This window comes from Salvelinus alpinus, chromosome 22 (genome assembly GCF_045679555.1).
Source record: "Salvelinus alpinus chromosome 22, SLU_Salpinus.1, whole genome shotgun sequence".
Lineage (NCBI taxonomy): Eukaryota > Metazoa > Chordata > Actinopteri > Salmoniformes > Salmonidae > Salvelinus > Salvelinus alpinus.
In genome coordinates, this window is record NC_092107.1 from 9,054,512 (window position 1) to 9,068,269 (window position 13,758).

General features: G+C 38.5%; 1 protein-coding gene and 2 long non-coding RNA genes across 5 annotated transcripts; 2 read left to right on the top strand and 1 right to left on the bottom strand.

The window, feature by feature from the left end:
* Positions 1 to 6,033: 6,033 nt before the first annotated feature.
* LOC139548963 (uncharacterized) lies at positions 6,034 to 7,057 on the top strand. Its single transcript, XR_011669806.1, has 2 exons — positions 6,034 to 6,373; positions 6,745 to 7,057. It is a non-coding gene; the product is annotated as an uncharacterized lncRNA (long non-coding RNA).
* linc.pou2af1 (lnc RNA pou2af1) lies at positions 6,677 to 11,786 on the bottom strand. 3 transcript variants are annotated; one of them, XM_071358942.1, is made up of 5 exons: positions 11,576 to 11,786; positions 9,583 to 9,683; positions 8,936 to 8,987; positions 8,107 to 8,336; positions 6,677 to 7,927 (listed from the first exon to the last, which is right to left on the bottom strand). In XM_071358942.1, exons 1-5 carry the CDS (start codon positions 11,580 to 11,582, stop codon positions 7,604 to 7,606), a joined length of 714 nt encoding a protein of 237 aa, XP_071215043.1. In that variant the 5' UTR covers positions 11,583 to 11,786; the 3' UTR covers positions 6,677 to 7,603. The 3 variants fall into 3 exon arrangements, with proteins under 3 accessions (XP_071215043.1, XP_071215044.1, XP_071215042.1); XM_071358943.1 differs by lacking the exon at positions 11,576 to 11,786 and adding an exon at positions 10,078 to 10,776; XM_071358941.1 differs by lacking the exon at positions 11,576 to 11,786 and having other exon boundaries at positions 9,583 to 10,777.
* On the top strand, positions 10,328 to 13,450 carry LOC139548964 (uncharacterized). Its single transcript, XR_011669807.1, has 2 exons — positions 10,328 to 10,459; positions 11,524 to 13,450. It is a non-coding gene; the product is annotated as an uncharacterized lncRNA (long non-coding RNA).
* Positions 13,451 to 13,758: the final 308 nt, after the last annotated feature.

The window sequence follows — 13,758 nt, forward strand, 5'->3', positions numbered from 1 at the left end:
CTCATTTAATATTTTATGTTTATTTTATACAGTCTTTTTTGCTCACCTTTATCAAGGGTGCCAATAATTATGGACCTGACTGTATATCATTGAGGTACAAATGGACAAGCGATCAACCTTCGAGGGATAATGTCCTTACAAGGATAAAAGGACAAAGAGATACATTCAGACAGGTTCAGACCCACCTGCGTATTCATCTACTGGGAGAAATGATCTGTGAAAAAAATATTACATCAACACAGTATATTGGTAATGCAATAGCTATGAGCACATCTCATGCTCAGACTTGCCCTCTTGCAACACTGGGAATGTAAAAGTTGCCCTCAAACATCCCTAATCTTCAAAGAGCAATATGTCAGGACACAATTATACTGGGACTTATTGGGAAAATATGTACTGTGGATGATTAGGCCTAATGGCAAATGGAAAAGACCTCTACTGGACACATGAGCTTACAGGGGAACACATACAGCAACAAACACCTCATCACTGCAAAGATCAGACTTAAAATTAGAAAAATCCAAGATCGAAAAACAGGATTAAAAAAATTACACACCACATACCCAAAAACCTAGGAGTAAAATATAAATTACATTTGGACCAGGCCAAAATAAAATCAGCTTGTTAAAAGGAGAAGGGATAAGACACATAAAAAATAATTGGACAAAGTAGTAAAGATTTGTATCACTATGACACCAAGACCAAGCAAGTTATTGGCCTGAGGCTTAAAAGTTCTGTAAGGACTAAAGAGAACTGGGTAGTAGGTCTGGAACTAAAACAACAGAGTGTAGGAAAATCTAGATTTTTGACACAATGCAATAATAATAGTGAAAGGGGTGGCACCAGCACATATATGGAGTTTGGAGTTTGCAGCCCCAAAGTGTAGGTGAGCTCTCAAAACAGAAATAGAATTGCAGGTGTCACGGTGGCGTGCATGGTGCAGCACCTCTCTTCTCTCCCTGCTCTGGCTTCCTGGTGCTAGAGGGCACACTTTCTGAAAGGTAGAGCACAGGTGTGCTAGTCTGGACAATTTTGTTGGAACAAACATGTATGGCCTTGCTGACCCACACATTTCTCAAAAGGAACGAACACTGTTCGGAACAGACCTGTTCGAAAACGTTGAGGAATTCATCTAGGGACAATCATTTACCTTTATTTATACAGGTAAATTAATTAAGAATACATTCTTATTTACAATGACGACTTGTCAATACCTAAGGACTGGTCAAAAGGCAAGGAATTGACACTAACCATGCTGAGATGGTCAAGAACGACCCCTGAAATTGCATCGAAAGGCACTGACAGACCTGTTTGAAAACATAGGGGAGTTCATCTAGGGGCACAATCCCTATGGACTAGTCCTATCTGGTTAGTTGTTTTCACAAAAAAGGGAGTGGCTGCATGGACCACATTATGCCTGGAACAGAAAGTCACTTTATACCTCAAATTGATCTACTACAGAAATGCCTTCGACAGTGTGCTCAAAAACAGCATTTGGAAAGACCTCTCATGGCATCCCCCACAAACTTGTTACTCGTTAGCTACTTCTACAGGGAATTTGAATTTGCCATTCTCGTTAACAACCCTAGAACAGACGGGTTCACCATCATCTGTGGCGTACCCCAAGTATGCGTTCTCTCACCCATTCTCTTAATGGTTGCTATTGACTGATCCATTAGGACAGGATAGGACTCCATTCCCAGAGCTTAAGGATCTTGACTTTGCAGAGAACATTGCTCTGCATGCTCTTTTCCTAACAAGCCCACATGCAGATGATCACAACTCGGTTGAGAAAGTTTGCTGACCAACTGTGCCTGCAGATAAATGTGGAAAAAGAACCAAGAGCTGAGAATCAACACACCACGTGTATTGACTTACATCTTTTATGATGCACGGATAGTGAGCCTACATTTGTAGAGGTATATAACTTATTTTTTCTGTTTTCAAAACCAGAACTGCTAACATAAAAGTCAAAATAATATTGCTTTGGCAAACACCTGAAATAAAAAAACAAGACTATAAATGTGTTACATGAAATTAGGAGAAAAACATTTGTATGTATTAAAATAAAATCTGGAGACATAATGTTTCTCAGGAACAGATCTCTCCTCATCCATTATTTAGCAAACACTCTGATCCAGAGTCCACCTAGTCGGCTCGGGGAGTCAAACCAGCAACCCTGTGGGTTATTGGCCCAGTGCTCTTAGCCGTTAAGCTACCTGCCACATACCCTGGGCATGGGTGTGAAGGTGTTATCACAGCAACACATCAATGTGCTCCTCTATTTGATCAGTATTGAAAGTCCTTATGGTTCGAACAGAAAGAACATGTTTAACAGTTTGTGCAGATATCAAACCTTTTGAAATACTTTTATCGGGCCCGCCTTCCTTATACACAAGTAAGGACTTGACAGGAAACATCAACACAATCCTTTCAAGTGACATTGTGTCAAGTCAGCAAACATTCCAGCCCAAAGACAAATAAGAATACGCTGTGAATGAGTATGAACAGTGAATCAGTGCCTGTGACTTTCAAATGTACACATACGTACACATACTGTACTGGAGTATGTTTGTTTCTTATATGCCACGTGCTATTTTATATGAAGTTCTATAATTGTTTGATATCTAAGTGGTACTTCAGGAATTCGTATCCGGTGCACTCATGTTGGAATGAGATTCACTAATAAAGATGACTTGTGGGAGCAGAAAACTGTGAGATGTTGTTCACTTCCTTTTCAAACCTTGAATGATGACCCAGGAGGAAAATGACTCATTCATCATCAACACATCCCACTTACTGATCACGTTGTTAAGACACAAGGGTTTGCACCTTATTTTCCCACATTCATCAATCAATTATAGCAACTGTTTGAAATGACAGGTACTGCAAGGGAAATTACTGTCACATGATCAGCTCCAGGGTAAACTGTTACAGTTAAAGGCCAGTACTAAAACAATCACTCTCAATCTCAACAGTATATACACTACCGTTTTAAAGTTTGGGGTCACTTAGAAATGTCAGTGTTTTTGAAAGAAAGTACATTATTTGTCCATTAAAATAACAAAACACCGGTCTCAACGTCAACAGTGAAGAGGCGACTCCGGGATGCTGGCCATCTAGGCAGAGTTTCAAAGAAAAAGCCATATCTCAGACTGGCCAATAAAAAGAAAAGATTAAGATGGGCAAAAGAACACAGATACTGGACAGAGGAACTCTGCCTAGAAGGCCAGCATCCCGGAGTCGCCTCTTCACTGTTGACGTTGAGACTGGTGTTTTGTGGGTACTATTTAATGAAATTGCCAGTTGAAGACTTGTGAGGCATCTGTTTCTCAAACTAGACACTCTAATGTACTTGTCCTCTTGCTCAGTTGTGCACCGGGGCCTCCCACTCCTCTTTCTATTCTGGTTAGAGCCAGTTTGCGCTGTTCTGTGAAGGGAGTAGTACACAGCGTTGTATGAGATTTTCAGTTTCTTGGCAATTTCTTGCATGGAATAGCCTTCCTTTCTCAGAACAAGAATAGACTGACGAGTTTCGGAAGAAAGTGCTTTGTTTCTAGACATTTTTTGCCTGTAATCGAACCCACAAATGCCGATGCTCCAGATACTCAACTAGTCTAAAGAAGGCCAGTTTTTTTGCTTCTTTAATCAGAACAGCAGTTTTCAGCTGTGCTAACATAATTGCAAAAGGGTTTTCTAATGATCAATTAGCCTTATAAAATGATAAACTTGGATTAGCTAACACAACGTGCCATTGGAACACAGGAGTGATGGTTGATGATAATGGGCCTCTGTACGCCAATGTAGATATTCCATTAAAAATCAGCTGTTTCCAGCTACAATAGTAATTTACAATATTAACAATGTCTACACTGTATTTCCGATCAATTTGATGTTATTTTAATGGACAAAAAATGTGTTTTTCTTTCAAAAACAAGGAAATGTCTAAGTGACCCCAAACTTTTGAGCAGTGGTGTATGTTCCAATCATGATCCTATCAAAAAGAGAACCTCAATATATTTTGTGTACCATAATATACTGTTTTTATTAGTTTTACTATGTAGCTGACAGCTAACGCATTTTAAAAGGACGGTTCACCCAAATTACTAAATTGCATTATGGTTTCCATACCCTGTAAGCAGTCTTCGGAAAAGGGGAGACAGCAATCCATGCTTTGGTTTTGTTTACCTGAATGCATTTGGTGACTGTCCAAAAACATTCAAGTCAATATTCCTCAAATTAGCATGTTTCAAATATCATGCTCAAATCTTCCCGATGTGTATGTGTAGCTCACTTAATTTAGTTTAGGATGATTTGTAACATACATTTTGAATGAAGAAGTGTTCTTTGGAAATGAGCACTGGCTATGATGACACAGGCTCTATAAAACAAACAGCACTCCCAGAGAGTAAATAATCTCTTACCTTCCCATAAATGCCAACTGTTTTAAATAATAGCCTAACAATACCGTATGTTTGGCACGGTTAATAGATAAATTATCAAAAAATAAAGGCTCAATAGCAGTGTTCCGTCATACGGTCTTTAGTGCTGGTGGCTCATGATTTTTGGCATGTGAAAGTGCAGGTTGATCTGGGCACTACGAAGAGTAAGACTCCTGTGGCGAATAACTATTGTAATCGACCGGACTTGACATATTTAGAGAACCTGATGGTGACCTGGGAGCCTGAAAAACAATCCAGAGGGATTAACAAGGTGTAACAGGGGACTTCCACAGAGGACTGTTAATCAGGCACTTGGCATGAGAGTAGCGGGACTTTGGAACACTGAACACACCCAAGCATTTTTTTTTTTTACTTTGACACATTCCTTTTCACCTAAGTGAGTGTTGACTCTCAGTGCATCTGGTACAGGATAAAACCCCATTTTAAAAAAACACAACAATTATATTTGAATTGGGAAATTGTATGGAACAAATTTTGTGGTACTTGGTAATTGTTTAATTTTTCTTTTCATTGTGTCTTTATGTTGCAAATCGAGACTGTCCAGACAAAAGAAGAAGAAAACATTATCCTCAAAATGAAAGATGTGTAAAAAGGGAGCTGTAAGAAGGAGGCAAGGAGGAAATATAATAAAAATAAATAAATGTAAATTAAAAAACTGATCATATAAAATGGAGGGTGGTTCCTTATCCCAAAGAGACCAGTATCCCCAATATCGTTCTAATGCATGGAGTTCCTCCAGCCCATAGAGACCTAGCTAAATAGAAAAGACTGACACCAGACAGACTAATTTCTAAGTATGATTAAGGTAGGGATTTCAATACGTAAATGTGTCATTTTGCTGAACTATCCATTTTATGTTAGTGGGGCCACTTTCAGTTGCTTATGAATTATTTGTGAAGCATTCATAGACCGTATAAAGGGTTTATGGGCTTGAGACAGTTAGATGAGCTGAACGTGATGGGCGATGAGGTTGGGGTTCTATATTAGGGACAATGCCTGCTTTGTTTTTGAAAAGCTACACAGTGTTCTTGGGGAACTACCTTTTCATACAAATAACATTCTTTGCTTGTACCTAAAATCCTGCCTCCCCTCCCCTCCACTCCCACCAATACCAGAACTCAAAACAGTACCAAACCACCTTGTCACATTTGTCAGTTAAGGTATAAGACAGCTAATTTAGGCCATTGAGCACCACAGCTAACTTTTCCAATTGTCTGGTATAGAAACCCAGGAACCTATGAGCTGCCAGTAAGAGTTTTACCAGGGTTCATATGTATTTCCTTTCATATACGGTACTTTGAGTGTTTGATTGAGCCTGCCTGGAGTGTGAGATGGGTGAGTTTATACTTTTGGGACTATTCCATTGGTTCAGTTGTGCCAGGCAAGCTCAATCAAGCACAGCAAACGTAGCTTAAAAAATAAACAAATGCTATTTGAACCCAGGTCTGCAGAGGACAGCAGTGATGACATCAGGGCCCAACATTTACTGTAATTGGAGCTCATAGGCCCGATAGATTTCTTTAATTTCATATGAAGTTCACCATCAACTCAAGGTCAGGAGAAAGGACCATACTCGAAGACCCCTCTTTCAAATGTTTTACTCTCCTTGTTTCCAGTGTTTGCAATTGCATCTCTCCTCCTCCCCTTCTCCACCTTCAGTCTAGTATCTCATAGGTTATTCTGAGGATCTCCTGATGACACGACAAACACTATTAAGTCCATTCTAATGAATGAGAGCACACCCAGACATGCTTCAGCTCAGCTTGTGTAAAAAGAGAAAAAGGTGCTCAACTGAGGATTTAGAAATCCAAAAAGAAACATCTTACCCCAGGACCCTTCACAAGATTACTATCCCAGAAAACTGGTTGGTTCATGAGTTGGACGTCATAAGAGGTCAAGGACCACAGCAGGTACTGTATGTGCTGCGTTATGCCTGCAGCCTGCATACAAGACAAGGTTTTGATTTTGGATGCGGGCCTACGCTACAGTAACAATGGCTGCTGCTGCTGATCTAACAGAACATTTAGAATATAAGACAGGATAGTGATAGTAAACTTCTGGGGGGAAATGTACATGAATAAATTCTGACCTTAAGGTCATATTTCCGATTTGCGCACGCAATTGGCAGCCACAGGATGATGCTTTACATTACGCAAAACTCGTGCGCATTTATTATACCCCCTTTGTGTGTAATAAAAACATGAAATCCTTACTCAAGTAGTTATTTCCTTTATTTATTAATCTTTTTGGTAATATGTAACGATATGTTCATTTTGGACAGGCAGGCCTACTTCTATCCCTGCTCAACCCTGCTTTATTTCGGCCTCGGAGAAGATAGTGATCCCGATGCAGAGGAGGGTGCGCTCGGAGGGTAGAGTGGAGACAGGCGTCTCTTGAGTTGGATGTGACCTGATGTGACGTGGACTTGCGTCTGCCTCCATGGAATGCCATTTTACACATCAAGAACGGTCAATATTAACCTTATTGTTGTGTTCAGTTTTTATATGGTCTCTCAAATTATTTTTGTAACGACAAGCACTATACATATTAATTCTCTATCATTATCGCTTGTCTATTGTCATTTATCTTTCAATCTAGTTAATGTGGTGGCAGGTGTAGTGGTTTTTATTTGGGTCCAACAAGGGGCTGGTTTTAGCAGTAAATATGATTACTTGAAAAACTCAATTTAAGTTAATGTTTCTAACTAAGTTTCTGTGTGCATCTGAACAGGGAAACTAAATATTGAGTTGAAGGGGATGACGCTCATTTCCTTTGGGTAGGCTTTTCAATTATTTTACAAAATGACTGCATCCATAAAAAAATATATACTTTCTTGTAAAAAAGCAGGATGACATCATTAGATGTGTTTTTATATATCTAAATCACAGTCAATAACTAACTAGATAGCTCTAAGCCCATACATTTGCAACATTTATCCAAACTCATGAATTCTAATCATAACAATCATAACAAAAACAGAAACTCAGAGGAAACTCGGACACCAAACACTCCGAAATGCAAAGCAGGCCTACATCTTAAAACAAGTGCCACAAGTGCAACCGTTTGACATCGAGTTACAGACATTGTTTTCACTGTACATTCTACTGTATTTACACAGAAAACAAAGACCGAGAGGATCTTTAAAGGTAGCACATCTCTGAACTTGACAATTCCCGCCTGAAATAGCTGGCATCCACAGGTGAGGCGTGTACACAGTCTGTTGTGCCATAAATAGCGTATTCTGGAGTGGAGATGCTCTCCTGGGTACCCGACCAATGGGACAGGCAGTAGCAGTGCTGGAGGTTGCAGTGCTGGTAGTGGTAATGCTCTGGAACAAACCCATAACTAGAGTCCATTCTGTTCGGAGAGTTGTAACACGACGAAGAGTAAGACTCCTGTGGCGAATAACTATTGTAATCGACCGGACTTGACATATTTAGAGAACCTGATGGTGACCTGGGAGCCTGAAAAACAATCCAGAGGAGATGTGCATTAATATTGTTGTACAGTATAACCAAACCATGTTCTATTCCGAGCCAACTTTCTGGACGAACAAACAGCCTGAGCTTTGTCAAATATTTCAGCTGACGGCTGGTAATTGCAAAGACAGGTGATTGCGCAAGCGAATTTGAATAAAGCATACCATGCCATTGACGCAATAGTCCATATTCAGGGGGTGATTTTCCTGGGGCCAAAGTTTTGTTGAGGTAGCGGGATGCACAATACCACTGCTGTAGGTCTCGTTGGGCATCATCATGCTTATCAATTGTTGATTATCGAAGCTTTCCATCTGAACGTTGCTGTCTGGAAAGGCCCGCGGCTGAAAGCTGCCGTTGGAATTCATCTCTTGAGGGAAATAATCAAAATAATGGCCTATAGGAATAAACGAGAAGGATCAGTCAGAGGTTGCATACATAAACACATGCAGGGGCCATTTAAAAAAGTGAATACTCCAGAAGTGATGTCACGGCACCACCAGCCAACAGCTAAAAAAACACATTTGAATGCAAGTTTATAAAAAGGTCCCAGTATATGTTTCGAACTATTTTTCCTGTGGTCGTTGATTCTCCATGTAAGTGTCAATCTAGATATTTACCTGACCGAATCTGATGTGCAATTCAGATTCTATTTTATAATAGGCTTATGTGGTGGATTTGACAGCTATTTATCTATTTGCATGTATGATGCATAATGCATTGCCTTCTGTCTTTTTGATCGAAGCTTGTTTCTTTGATTATGGTTTACTGCAACGCCCCCACTGGACATTTCAAAAGGATTTTACTGTACTTTACTGTAGGCTACATGTATTTTCGTTAGCAGGTTTGGATACAGTCAAGAGCATTACTTTTTTACTACAGAACATTGATTCTGGACTTTCCATGGTGATGCTTTACCATACAATCATTGTGCGATCAAGACAATGGAATGCTGTGTATAAATACTGACTAATATATGGACATATTTGAACGTACCTGGCAAAGAGGAGGAGACGCAAACATCCTGACTCGCCAAGCTCTGGGATTTCTATTAATTTAGGAAAAGAAAAAAGGAGGGATACAGAGAGAAAACACAAGTCCCCATTGATTTACAACAGTAAAGATTTTTGGGCTGGTTCTTTTTCATCCCGGGAAAATACCATGTATACCGTCAACTAACAAGTAGCCTACCACCCACTGTATAGCATAATAATGGCATTTGCCGATTTGTTTATTTTTCTTCTTCATTTCGGAGGGTTGATTGAGTGTGTGTGTTTGTGCCAATTGTTGCCAGTTGCCATAAGGACATCATAAGGACATCTTTTCTGATTTATGAATCTGAATGTACTGTAAAATATCACATAAAACAGCTGGTACAGTTCCTACAGGAAAACAAGTCCCACTGTTACTGCTAAACGATTATCAACTGATAGGCTACTAGAGAACCTGGTGGTTAATCATTAATGAGGCATGGAACTTTGTGTTTGGGGTAAGGTTGGTAAGGAGGAAGTTACTGCAATGGGGATTTCACGGAGAGAGCAACACCTCCAACTATGCTGAGACTGTGTGTGTATGTTCTTGCGTGTGTGCACCCCGATGCGTGCCAGTCAGAGCGAGACGAGAGAGAGTGAGGTGATAATTACCATTCTAACAGTTTTGATTGCTGTCTGGAGAGCTCTCTGCTGTTGCAGCAACTCTTTAACAGTTGTCTTCACCCGCACGCCCTGGTACACCTTTGGCTTATCTGTCATAAGAGAAAAACATTGTATCGATGTTTACTGTAAACAAAAAAAACTGAATGCTCCCAACCCTGCCTCTCTCGAGCACTTTCACTGCCTGCTACATACTTTCACGCAACAATTAAGTCGGCCTACTTAATCATTAAAAAACATTGGAAAATTATAAAAATTATAAAAAACACACGGATACAAAAGACGGTTTGTATATCAGGGTATTTAATGTAATGTATTACACCTAGCCTTATTTGTGAATAATATGAACAAACGACTGTCCTTATGCATCCCTCAAATGTTGCCCAAGTTATTGTATCAGTTATTGTATCAAAGTTGCCCGTGCGAAAGCCAGAAATGTCCTATTATTGTCCTACCTAGGTCTATAGTCTCTTCCCTGTAGCCTACCTCTGCGAGAACCTCGCACCGCGGAGACCGGGTTTCGAGTTTCACTGTCAATACAGTGGTCTTGCCTTCACACTCATTTCAAGCACAACGGAAACCTGTGCTAAAATGATACTGTGAGCGTAACTTCTCGATTTTATTTAGATAATATATTTATTTTAATTCTATACATAGGCCTAAAACACAGATTAGCGTTGCGTTCCATGAAAGGGTCTGATAGTAGCATATTCCGTGAAAGTAGGCAAGTAAAGTTACGCTACAGGTTAAACTGGCAAACAGCGGCCTCGTAAGAGTCAATAACAAAGACACCAAAGGACTCCACAAATCCCGCAAAAATGAGGTGAAAATTGAAGATTTCGCTTGAGAAATTCGTCCGATTATAAAAGTAAGTTACTTTTACGCACTGTACTTAGCCTACATATCGTTGGTCGGCTATCGGATAGCAATATGAGCTTTAGCCTACCCAAGGATAAATAAACGTTTTTTGATGATATAATTATTCCCGTTAGCCTATTGAAGCTCCAAGCCTGACAATTACGCAGTAAAACAATTCAGTTTTATGTAAAACTCATCCATCGAAGCAGGACTGTATTTTAAATTAAATTGCACACTAATTTAGTCTGTACTAGGCCGATAGGTTAGAGCCGTTGCCTATACCCACTCTTAACACATGTGTTAGTGCAGTAGCATAACTTTTGGATTTTTATGCTAAAATGAACGGTACTCATATATGTACGCCTTCAATTGTATGTCATGGCTTTACTTCTAAATATAAGGGGGTATAACGTTCTACTCCAATGACTAAAGTCATTACAGAAACGACGCCACACAATGGTAGAACTCATTAAGGCAGTCAGAGACTGCAAAATTGGCGGTAAAGGTGATTATATAATAGCAGCTGCCTCGGCAGAATCTAAAGAGGTGTGCTTGGCTGTCAACCCATCCTTTTAAATATTCAGATACTGAAATGTCAGATCATGATTTGTCTTAAATGTGGCAAATAGTAAAGCTGCCCAAAATACACATCCCACTGATTACTGCTTAAAATGAGCATTTGTAAGTTTACATATTGCAGTGTAATTACAATGACTACAATTACAGTTTAATCGACAAGAATAATGCAAATAAAATCGCGTTTGAGTTAAGTTATCCTCACGCCCTAACCTGGGCAAAGTGGCCCAAAGTAGTGATGTTTAAGAAATAACCAAAACACTATTTTAAAACGTTGTTCGATTCAATTGAAAAATATTGTAATCGAAAATAGCATACATCATGCAGGTAATAGGATAGTTTCCATTACTCTTTAGTTAAAACATGAATTACATTCTTTATCTCTAAGGTTTTCATCAGAACCTCGCATTTCCCATAGAAACTGAAACAGCATGTTGTGCAATGTCAATTATTTCCAATCGTTTTGTTCTAACATTTATATTTCTTTCTTTCTTTCAGGAAGAACGTAAAAGAGAACCATGATCAGAAGAAAAACGAATTATGAACTTACCAGACATGTTGTAAAATTTAAGAAAGAGTCCTGGAAGAAGAGCAGTTATGAGATTCCACAATGTCCTTTTCTAGCTCAGTTATATGGGCTATAATGAAATATTCATAAAAATCCCACAAATTCTCAACACACAAGTCTTAAAACTGTCTCAGAGCATACAATAATATCCTAATATAGCTAGGGATGTATTAGTTTGTGAAATTTTCTCTCCATGCCTACTTTTTAAAACCCCTAGAACTCAATGATTTGACAATGATTTGATTGCGCGTTACTTTCAATTTGAATATTCAAAGGCTACACAAAAATACATATTTTTCAGTATAAATCAATACATATGTACTTAAAATAACATTCCATTTAATAGAATACAGCACTATTTTATACCCAAACCGAAAAGAAATTGATATTTTAAACATTTTATCCATCTTTTGCCAATCTGGCCATCAGTCCCCCTTCATAATGAGGCCCTACAGGAAAGTAACGGTAAGATGTTCTATCTAAACATCACCAACCATTACACATCGCAGATCATATGTATTTCAGGATGGATAAGCACATCAACACGTTATGACCATAAATTTTTAGTCTTATTTTAAACAACAAAATATTAAATGTCTCGGCTGTGGGCGTGGCATATAGTAGCAGCCATTTCTGCCATCACTGACTCCATTGCTCCTTCAGCAAGTGCATGCTCCCCATCCCCGGAGCTCACATCACCCATGTGTTACCAATTATATTACAGTGGTTTTAGCATTATTTTGTTTAGTTACATTAATTATATTCATTATTCATATAACTATCTAGACTGAACGTTTCAGTCATTCACATGTGAAACCTGATTTGACATCCCAGGGCTAGGCTACTTTATAGATAGCCTATAAAATATATAGAGTGTATAGACTATCTATAAAGTAGCCTAGCATCATTCGAATCCAGAAAACGTTTTACAAATGAGTTTCAATGCAAAAACTCTGTTTACATATGTCTGATATAATTTGAATTCTATGAGGAGACTCCTTGATTGCTCTACTTGTGAATCCTGGGCCTACTTAGATGTGGGCAAAGTATTTTCAATTTATAGACTTATTGGAATAGGGTTACTGTCCATGCCTGTTTTAATGTATAAGAGTTTACAACTTAATACATATAATATGAACAAACAACATGTTATCAGAAGGCAATTTTCACTCAAATATTTTAAGAAAACATGAGCACATTGCCTTAGCGAAAACCGTTTCCTAGAAGTGTTCTTCCATTGCCATTGTTAGCCTACATTTGAATAACAATTTACAAACAATAAACACAAACATATACCTAGTTTTAATTAAAATAGCTTAGCTTTCCGTTTTGGGGTATCATATATCATTATCATCATTCATATATTGAGAAAATACACACACTATATGCCCAATACAATCTATTGCCTTTCCTGATTTATACTGGTAAGGGCCTATGCAATGATCCTACCATGTAGGTTTAAAGCCCATCATCTCCAATGGGTAGTTGAATTGGCGTCTTGACCAACTTCTCACCTTCCATAAAGTAGGACCTAGGCCCATTATCGTAACTGCCAAGAATATTATGCTAGTGTTCTGATATAATATCTAACGTTACAATGTTTTAATTTTTATTTTCTGGGGTTGCAATTTCCTCCCCATACATTACGCTGGTACCGTAAGAGAAGAGGTAACATGAAACAACTGCGCCATCTAGAGTAGGATATACGTAAAGGGCTCCCCGTCTTAATTGAATGTAGTGGCAAAATCGTATTTTTTTTCATGTGTAATTTTAGCCAAAAATATGTTTAATTTTCATGCATTTATTGCAGTCTCTTTTATTATATTGGATTTATAATACACATTCTACTTCCCAATACATTATCTATGTTGTTTATTTCTTGAAATGAAAAGCAAAACACAGGAACTGGGAGTATGGTAAATCACTTGCATCTATTGACCAATTCCGTTCCCTGCATTGTCTCTGAATGTAAAATATTCAGGTATAGATTCCCACTCACTTCTTGAAGGATCCTGTAGATGGTCATCTCTGATTGTCTTTCGTTATATTCAAGACTTTTCTTTGAATTGTCACTGCTGCCTATTACTAGTAATGAATGCATTGCAACAAGCTCCTAAAATATAAAAAACAGAAACAAAAAACATACACATTCATTACCAAAGCTT